Source organism: Eschscholzia californica, unplaced genomic scaffold (genome assembly GCF_041429995.1).
Source record: "Eschscholzia californica isolate CP2 unplaced genomic scaffold, dmEscCali1.0.p SCAF_2, whole genome shotgun sequence".
In the NCBI taxonomy this organism is placed as follows: Eukaryota; Viridiplantae; Streptophyta; class Magnoliopsida; order Ranunculales; family Papaveraceae; genus Eschscholzia; species Eschscholzia californica.
In genome coordinates this window covers 24,389,542-24,399,876 of record NW_028238309.1, presented here as the reverse complement: position 1 = coordinate 24,399,876, position 10,335 = coordinate 24,389,542, and the positions used below count along the sequence as shown (strand labels likewise).

General features: G+C 33.8%; 1 protein-coding gene across 1 annotated transcript; it reads right to left on the bottom strand.

Annotated features, from left to right (window-relative positions):
• Positions 1-1,981: 1,981 nt before the first annotated feature.
• On the bottom strand, positions 1,982-4,875 carry LOC147557071 (basic leucine zipper 34-like). The gene is made up of 4 exons (XM_086658074.1): positions 3,891-4,875; positions 3,718-3,808; positions 3,498-3,624; positions 1,982-2,660 (listed from the first exon to the last, which is right to left on the bottom strand). Exons 1-4 carry the CDS (start codon positions 4,445-4,447, stop codon positions 2,506-2,508), a joined length of 930 nt encoding a protein of 309 aa, XP_086514200.1. The 5' UTR covers positions 4,448-4,875; the 3' UTR covers positions 1,982-2,505.
• Between the last annotated feature and the right edge of the window lie 5,460 nt (positions 4,876-10,335).

Sequence of the window (10,335 nt, the reverse complement as noted above, 5' to 3'; positions counted from 1 at the left end):
GTCACAAAGTTGGGGGCCATTTGGGAAATAACCCAAAATATAAATATTAAACAAGAGTAAATTACTACAATCCACAAATTCCATATACATGAAACTGAACAAATGTTTTGAAAGAATTTAAACAAAACTCAATGAGGAAATTTATCAAACCCTTAGCATTCATCTCTATTATTTACAAGAATTGAGCAAGTCGATAGAGGACCCATTTCTGAAATTCAACTAACAATATCAGAACAAGAATCGAAGAAAAATGTAGAAAACTTCATTTTCAATTTTCCATATAAACTTGATGAAAGAAGAAAAACAGAGGAACCATATACCAAAATGAGAAATTTTATATTAGAAGCTCTTTTTACCTGTTAGGAATTTGGGGAATAGAGAAAGTGATATCCTTTAATAAAACTGAAGATAACCCAAATGAGGGGTTGGACCGAAGATGCGTACAAATGTAAGGAAATTCGAATAAAATGGAGAAGATAGAGAGAGGGGAGATGGTTTAGAAAATAGACTGGTTTTTCTTGCTTGTAGTAACCTTTTTTAGAACTAAATAAAGATGGTTGTATCTCCTGCCCTGTTGCGGCAATGACCACTTTCATTAACGGTTGTCTGAGTTGAAGAAGATAGTCTTCAGAAATAGAAAGAAAGGGAAAAGAGGAGGAAGAGAGAAGAAAAAAGAGGGAGAGAGAGGAGTTGAAGATGGTGGTCGGATTCTATGGTGGCCGGAATTCGTTGTTGCCGGAATTGTTGGCGGGCGAAATTTCTGTGGGATGAAGTGTGAGGAAGATGAAGACTAGGGGGCAAGAGACAAGTTAATTAATTTTTGGGTCAAAAAATAAATATAGTCCCTAAGTCAATCATACTTGACTAAGTTTTTATTCCCTTGACATTTTTCTTTATTCCCCAAAACCGCAGCCTTTTGGAAATTGATAGAGAAACCTAATTTTAGAAAACACGAGAGAGAGAAAAGGGATTGAGTTTTAGAAATTAATAGAAAAATCAAATTTTGGAAAATAGGAGAAAGGGAAAAGGGGTGATGTAGAGACAGAAAGAAGGTAGAGAGAGAACCAAGAAAGAAAAGAGGTCTCTCAAATTCTCAATGGTAAAAGAAGGCCTAAAAAGAAGGAAAGAAAAGCGGTATTTTGGTATTGTAAAGCTTTGACCGTTCAAACTCGTAACTGCCTATTACCTAAGAAAAAATGATGGTGGGACCCAGCCTGTGGGGGGCCCAGTGCGGGCGCCTTGCCCGCACTAGACGCCGCACGAGACTGTGATACTCATAACATTACTCAAACAAATTGATTATGATTTGATTACTCACCAGAAATTGGAAAGAGAAAGGGGAGATTTCAAGCCGTTGTTGTGAAGTTCAACTGAATCCTTAAGAGATAGAGAGAGTGAAGAGTTAAGCTTTTTTTATAGATTAAAGCAACTAAGCAAAATATTGAGTACTCACCAGAAATCAGAGAGAGAAGAAATGTTTTTCGGATGCTTCTATCTTGAATCTTCACTATCTCGCGTATTTTAGAATGATGCACGATCAATTGAGCTAGAGGCACATCCTCTATACGCTTTCACATGGATATGTTGAAAGACAATCTGATTAGTAAGTATCCAGTGTCTCATGATTACGAAAATTATAAGACATCAAAATAACCTGATTTTTGTAGACTACAGTAGAAAAAACCATTATTTTTAATTTTATACTTAAAAGTTGTTGTGACAGTCAGTACGATATTGATATTACTTAGAAATCAAATACGTTGGCCTAGCCCAAGTACATCCACCACTTGAACTAGTAGTTTCCACTTCTTTTTTCATGAGCCAAAATTGTGGTAATTTCATAATTTAGTTTGAAGGTATATAAAATTGAATTTTGCATTATAAAGCAATATTTGCAAAGTACATGTACCTCATGGTAATAGTAAAAGACATGAAGAATTGATCCTAACCAAATTGGACTACTATTCAAGAACAATAGAAGTTTTCTTTCTAAAATTTTCTACTTGTTGGGGAAAATAATAGTAACAATTATTGTGTTTAATACATTAATTAAACAATTAAAAATGATACAAGTACAACAAACAATACATCAAACGGTACACCTTCTCACCTAGCCTTAAATCCAAACCCTAACCCTAACTCCATCCCAACCAACAACCCATAACATAACCTTCTTTTCCCCAAAAATTAAAAATGAAGAAAGAATTAATCTTCATTAATTCCCTAAAATAAAATAAAAAACAAGAAAAAAAAAAAATCATCACCACACCCCATTAACAACCTCCTTAAAAGAATAAAAAAATAAAGCAATTTAACCCATGATCCAAAGTCTAAAATCATTAGTCCACGTGTCAAGATCCTACATCTTCTCTCTCCATCATAAAGCTAGTCAAATGAAAGGACAAGATCAGATGTATGCCCATTAGTAGCAATACCCCTTCCTAAGCTTTCTTCTCTCTCAATCCAACAACAACCACATTACCACCACCCTAATCAATCCCAAACTCAATTGAGTGTTTCTTCCTCTTCTTCTTCCGTACAATTCTGCTTATCTGCTTGAGGTGTATTGTTGTTGTTATCATTGTTCATCTTCTTTAGATTTTGTTGATGGTACACTTGCCTTAATCTCTCAATCTCCTTCTTCAATGCTTCTTGATGAGCTGCATTTATTTCATAACAATGTTAGTATTCTATTGTTATAAATATAATCTACCAAAGATATCTATTTTAGTTTGATATAGACAATGACAATAAAAAAAAAAACTTAGACAAAAGATAAGGTTAAGTTTGAATCGAGAGATCATTGTTTGAATTACATAAAATGAGTGTCCCGCAACGACTAAAATAAATTAAATAAGACAATTTCAAGTCTAGACGAGTCAGATATAGACAACGAAAAAGAGAACAAACACTACCTCATGTAAATAAAGAAAATATAAAACTTAAATTTTTTTTTTTTGTGACGAAGAGATGAAATATGTTCCATCTTAAGACAATAACAGAATTGCTAAGATGGTCATCATTAAAAGTTTAATTACTTTACTAATTTGACTATAATTGTAGAAGAACAAAAACAAACTCTAATCAGAGGAACCTAACCCAACCCAACCCAACCCAACAACTTGTCATTTTCAAATAAAAAAGAAAAGTTGGAATTATTGAAGAAGAGATAGAATAACAATAGCACATGACAGGAGTATGTGGGTTTAGTTAGGAGACTCATGTGCTTGGGGTCACCACTGACATTTACGTGGCTCAAGACAAAATTGTAAAGATATGGCCCATTAAGAGAAGATTATGAGTTTTATTCTATTAATTATATTGTCTTATGAGTAACTAAAATACTAATTTAAACTAATTCTTCATGCTTGAATTATGCGCCGTTTAAGATACCCTTAGCCGATCTGACTGTTTTGGGACAGATCTATTGTTATTCTATACTATTTATGTATAAACAAATAACAAGCTGAATCTGTTGAAAGAATTGTATAACGTACCATCTTTGAAAATTTTATCTTGAGCAAGAGCTGCAATTCGTTGTTTAAGAGCACTATTATCAACGTTTAAAACAAGACGTTGATGATCTAAAAATGCAACTCGAGGAGATAATGCTGAAACTTCTGTCTGCATTAAACATACAATTACATATAATTAAGACAACTTAATCATAACTAAACATTCAATTATCGAAAGAAATGAAAAATTTGGCAAAATTACCTGCAATGAAGTTACGCTCCTTTCAAGCTCGGATATGTATTGTAATTTCCTTACTCGTGACCTTTGAGCCGACTGTCGATTTGCTAAAATCCTACAAAAATATAAATAAATTTAGTAAATTAAGATTATTAATCAAGTAATTAGAATTAGACATAATTAAACAAGGGGATTACCTCTTAACCCTTTTGGGATCAATATATGAATCGCCACCATTAACATTAGAAAGAGGAGGAATTTGTGAATCTGAATTACATGAACTTTGAACTTCTCCTGATTCGTTCTTGAGATCGGACGGTGTAGATTTTTCTTCATTAATACTATTATGATCGGATGGTGTAGAAGGATTTGAAGAAGATAAATTTTGTGGAATAGCATTATTTGAAATATCATCAGAAAACATAGACATAAGTTGTTCATCATCTAATCTATCAAATTCATTATTATTATTATTATTATTATTTCTTGAAGATCTTAATAAACCATTTGATGAAGAATTTCTACATTCTTCAATAAATGGTGCTTCAAGAAATGTAATTGAATCACTTGCTGATCTTCTATGAGCTCCTCTTTTTGCTGATGAAAAATCAAGAAATTCATCAACCCATGATGGTTGTTGATTGTTGTTGTTGTTGTTTGTGGGTATTAAATTACCCATTGATGGCATTCTTTGATGATGAAAATTTGGCCAATTTTGTGTCATTGTTGGTACTTTAGGTGGTAATTGCGCCATAATAATATTTCTTCTTCTCTCTTTTACCTCCTCCTATATAGATAGAACCACTTGTTTTGTATATAAAGAAGGAAGAGATGGAAATGAATGAGAGAGATAGAAATGGAGAAGTTAGAGAGAGAGAGAGAGAGAATTGAGAGATGAATGAGGATGTAATGAAATGAAGTAAATGAAACAAACTAATAACTAACCAACCAACTAACAAACACTAAAACAAACCCTTCTTATACTATTGGAAAATCTAGAGAGATATCTCTTTTTCTCTCTCTCTCTCTGGGTCTAGGGAGGGAGGGGTTTTTGGAGGAGGAGGTGGTGGGGAAGAAGGGTCAGTCACATGGGAGAGAGAGAGATTTCTATCAGGACAGCTAGCAACAGCTGGGTGAGGAGGAGGAGGAGGAGGAAGTTAGGGTTTCTTTTCTTCTCTCAACGGTTTCACTGGAAAGTCGCACTTGTTTATTAACTGAGAGGGAATCAGCCCACCACGTGCCGATGTGACCTTCTCTTTTTCTCATACCTCCTTTTAATAATCAATTTTGAGTAGCTTTATGGGTGTTCTAAAGGGGCTCAAGTTTTTCTTTTTTTATTTTTAGAGCCATCTTCTCATAACCGTAGCCGAGAGTTTGGGGATCCTGTGCGAAATTTTATTTTGAGTCATTCGTACAATAAAAATTAAAAATAAAAAGTTAAAAAACTAGTATAAAATGATTTATCAGTAGATGATGAAAATGATAGATGATTCACATGCGTATCTATGAGTTGTTGGATTTTTTTGGAAACAAAAAAACACTTATGGTGTGTTTGGATGGCGGAATCATGAATCCGCGGATTCACGAGTCCTACGGATTCATGATTCCACGAATTCATGAATCCAATTAACATTTTTTGGTTTGTTTGGCAACTAATAGGAATCCCATGATTTATTATTATTTGAGTATTTTCAAACGTTTTTAAAAAAAAGAATATTTAATCAACCTTGTTTTCGAAATTCGTTTTTTCAAATATTGTTTCATTCGAGAACTCTCCGTTCTCTTCGTAATTTTTTTTCGAGAACCGTGTTCTTTAACTTTTTTTCGTGAACAATATTTTTTTTACCCCCGAAAACTGATTTTTTTCGAGTCGATTTTTCTTGAAAAAACATGTTTGGATGAAAAACTGTTTTCAAAGAAAAATATGTTTTCTGGAAACAATCGAATCTCGGGGAAAAAAAAATAATTTGGGAAGAATCAGTTTTTGGGAAAAAGACGGTTGTCGAAAAAACCGGATTTTGCGAAAAAAAAAACAATTTTGGGAGAAAAACGATTTTTTGAAGAAAAAAAATGATTTGTGGGGAAAAATGATTTTTAGGAAAAAAAAATGATTTTCTAGAAAAACACTGATTTTTGGTGAAAAAATGAGTTTTGAAAAAATTAATATTTTTAAAATAATTATTTTGTATAAAGAAATTTTGTTTTTGTTGATTTAAGTTTATTAATTCAAAATCCTAGCAAATCTTAGGGGGTAGGGTGAGATTTTGGTCCACTACAAACTTTGGAATTAGGAATCCTTAAGATTCAAGAGTCGTAGGATTCTTGGTAGCCAAACAGACTAAGGATTCATGATTCTTACCAAATTCCACTTTTGATAGAAATCCTACTTAGGAATTCTGCAACCAAACACACCATTAACTTTCTATTTCTTAAAAACCACTTTCACAGATGAAAGAAATACACCTATAAATAACAAAATAGTTAGAACCAAGTGCAGTTGAGCAAAAATGAATATTGATGTAGCAATTGTACTCTAAACCAGAAGAAAGAAGAAGATAAAACTAAACTTTGATGTTAGGCAACATGACTCAAACTCGTTTTACTTAGATGGAAGCTCACAATATTTACCAAGGAGCTAATAAACTTTACATATTGAAGTAGATATTGGTAGTTATATATAACTGACCTATGACCCTTCATAGATTATGGGCCCTTTTGTGGTGGGGGTCAGGGCGGATGCCTTGTCCGCGCCCCTCAAACACGGCCTGCTCCTTGCACCCAAAATTTGCACTAAAGTTGGGCGAGGATAGGTCCTCCCAAAATTTAATTCTCTGTGTGGCTGTACATTTAGTATCTGAATCGATCAAATCAATTCAGTCCAAAAGGAATGGCGGTTTGTAACCGAACCAAAGGTTACCTGGATTGGTTAGGATATAAAAGGTTATAACTGACAAGTTTTGTTCAGTGTATAAATCTGTTTAGTCGATAATCGGATTAAACCATTATTTTGATGTATTTTATGTTATACATGAAAAATGTATGATGGGCATGAAAACACGTAAAAACACATCAAAAGTTTTCCATATTAAAAAAAAGGGGCTATTTTCCAAATAGCCCCCAACTTTATAACTAGTTTCCTGCCTAGCCCCATACTTTATCGAAAATACCCAGATGACCCCCTTTTTATAGTTACCATTATATGTCCGTTAACTAGTCATCACCTCTCTCCTTCATCTCATCATTTTTCTTTGCCACCTCATCCTCTCGTCACCTCATCGTCTTCACCGACAAAGGTCGTCGGCCAACCAATTTTTCGATAGGCGACCTTCAAACATAAATTTTTGTCTCATTTATTATTACTAATCACTTTTTCTCTTTAACTTCTTTAAATTTAATCCCCTCAAATTCTTCTCTTCTCTGAAATTTCTCTCTCTAGATTTCTTCATCTCCCGGTGCACATTAAACATTCAACGAACACTATCAGAAAAATGGCGTCAAGAGTAGATCTAGGTGGAAATCCGGTCAAGCCAATGACGATCTGTATGATCAGTGCTGGTGGATTCATCAGAATATAGCAAGAGAATTCCAAATCAGAATATGACCCGAGAATTCTTGATTAGATGATTACTTATTAAAATTTTAGAGGGCCTTATTCCTTCAGGTTCTATTTACTCGTAAAATTATTTTTAACAACCACGAGGTTAAAACATCGAATTTTTTTTTCTTCCGTAAGGATTTACGCGGTTAGAAAGAAATTTTTCGAAAGAATTACTTACATAATTGGTCATGACATGCATCCAACATCAATATATAAATACGTTATTTTTTCTCCACTAAGCAAAAACCGAGAGCCTAGAGGTTTACATATTTCTAGGCTCGAAATAGCATCCAATAAAAATTCATTTCGATATGACATATCAGCCCGTACTTTTCTTTAATATTGTTAATGTTATAGACAAAGTAAATCCATAAACTCACGAAACTCATGCATGAGGTTGAGGTAAATGATCGAGAAAGAAGTATTAGAAGCTTTGTTATGAGACGAAGTAATTAAGTAAAGATCATCTTCATAATTTACAAAAGTAGATATTGTTGGGTATTAAAAGCGCATGTGGGGACCACTTGTGGGGAGATGCCTCTCAAAGTAATATTTCATTTGCTACCGAGACTTCCTACATTGTATTACTAATGAAACTTGTGAGTGTTTGTTATAGGTTGTTTGACAACCTATTGTAAACACCTAAGAGGAGTAGAGAATGATTTTCACACACACACACCCAAGCGCGCACGACGTGGGGCTCTGGGTTGGGCCTCGGGGAATTTAAAATAAAATTCATTTTGCTACACAAAGTAATTTATTTTGCTTTATCGTATATTTAACAGAAATTCATGGGATAAACTTTGATCCACGATCTTCTCCGAGGTTACCTCTGATATGAAGCTCATAAGGAACAATAAATCATCTAAAAGAAATTTTATTATGTTCACAAAACTGGAATGAAGTTTAGAAGTCTCTAAACCATCGACACGTGGGTCGGAAGTAAACAAATAAAAGAAACAACTACTTAGGAGATACAACTCCAAATAACTACCTAAGAAAAGAAATAAAACCGCTACGAAAACTTCTCCAGACTCTAACTACAACTCAAGCAGGTGGCACTTCCCAGTTTTCTTGACCTGAAAAATAATAGGTTGCGTCAAAACCCAACAAGTAGATTTCCAAATCCTTAGAACCTTAATTGACAGTCTCAAGATCTATCAAGTCAACTAGATTTCTCCATGTATATAAGTAATGGTGATAACTAGAGGCATAGTCATAGACAAGTAACAATTAACAAACAAACACAAGTGTTATGGTAAGTTGGTGTCTATCTAGGGAAATTTGATCCATCATCCGAACCCTCCTATAACCCACGTTGCATGAGAGTGGGGTCCACAAAGCTACCCTTGTGTTAGCGTCGACCCGACGCACTCCATACCTAGGTCATATCTCAGTACGCCTTACCATACAGACTCGTCGATCATCACACAAAACATTCGGTAGAGAGGGTCGAACAACCACCAAACTCATCAACTTCCCACCAGCTCACCACATCACCATATCATAGACACAATAAATCATCATATCATAGACAATACTTTCATGTTCAACAATAACATATAATGAGTTCATTAATTTGACAAGAATTAGAAAATAGATCATGCATTATGTAATCACAATATCAACGCATAATCTTCGTGTTATTGCTGAATTTAATCACAAAATTATGTGTAACATACACTACTCATGTTAACAAGTCAAAGATGTCTAGTTATGAAATTCGTACCATTAGACACAATAAGAAAGTGATTTATGTCACTACTATATATATGTATGTAGTTGTTGAAAATAGTTATATATCATGTAAATATATGTATAAGTGTATATAGTGTATAACAACTATCATAAAAATTGGGTAATTCGAGATCTTAATCATTAAGACTAACCCTAAATAGACATCTAATTATGGTTCAAGTGATCATACTTCTTGATTTTATAAGACATCGAATCGAATTTGACATATCAGATACCTATGTCATAAACCCTAAGTCTAATTTGGATTATGAACAGTTTTGGGTTCATGAATACCATCTAATCCCTTAATTTTCCTATGAAAAAAACTGTTGAAGTCATGGAGAATTAAAAACCTACCTTATCCAAAGCAAACAATGCAGAGAAATTCCCACAAGAAGAACCAACAAAGCAAAAATCACCAACACCTTGATTCATCCTTCTTCCTCTTCTTCGTTTTCACTTTTTACAAGTCTCTCGCCTTTCCCTCTCTAGAAAGCTGTTGGAAGCAAAGAATGAAAGAAAAAAAAGAGTTCAGGAGGTTGGCGTAGGGTTTTAGAGGGGTATTACTATAGGCACCCACTAATTTGGTAGGGGCACTACACTTCTCATCAAAGAAGGATTAAAATTAGTTTTTGAATCTAATAAAATTGTAATCACTAAGAATAAGACCTCTGTTGAGACGGGGTATGTGAGTGGGGGCTCCTTGTAGTGAATGCCGAATCAAATGTTAACAATAATGATTCTAGTTGTGCTTATATCGCTGAATCTTCTAATGCATGACATTGTAGACTAGGACAATTTAATTTTACTTTTATTAAGAAACTTAAAGCTAATGGACTTATCAGTGTAGACGATTTTGATGACGATATTATGTCTTCCCTATGTATAAGCTAAATGTGTTTAGTTACATTTTAAAAGTTCACAGCTAGAACGACTGAATTGTTAGAACTAGTGCATTCAGATTTAACTGACTCCAAAAACATAACGAGTAAGGGAGGTAAAAGGTACTACATAATATTCATAGATATTTATTTTAGGTACACGAAAGTTTACCTCCTTATATCTAAAGATGAAGCAGAAGGGACATTTCTGAAATATAAGGCTGAAGTAGAAAACTAACGAGACAGAAAAATTAAAAGGTTTACATTAGAGAGAGGTGGTGAGTTTATCAACATCCTAAAGACTCTCTGTAAGACACATAGAATAATTTATGAATTTAGAGCCCCTTATACGCCACAAAAAACGATGAAAGAATAGGACACTTAAGAACATGATGAATGTCATGATTTTAAGTTCTGGATTACCAG

Excerpts from the sequence above, each read along its gene's own strand:
- LOC147557071 (XM_086658074.1), bottom strand. The coding sequence starts at position 4,447 with ATGGCGCAATTACCACCTAAAGTACCAACAATGACACAAAATTGGCCA. Across the intron at positions 3,809-3,890 it reads GATCCCAAAAGGGTTAAGAG|GATTTTAGCAAATCGACAGT; the intron begins GTAATCCCCTTG and ends ATATTTTTGTAG. Across the intron at positions 3,625-3,717 it reads GGAGCGTAACTTCATTGCAG|ACAGAAGTTTCAGCATTATC; the intron begins GTAATTTTGCCA and ends TGTTTAATGCAG.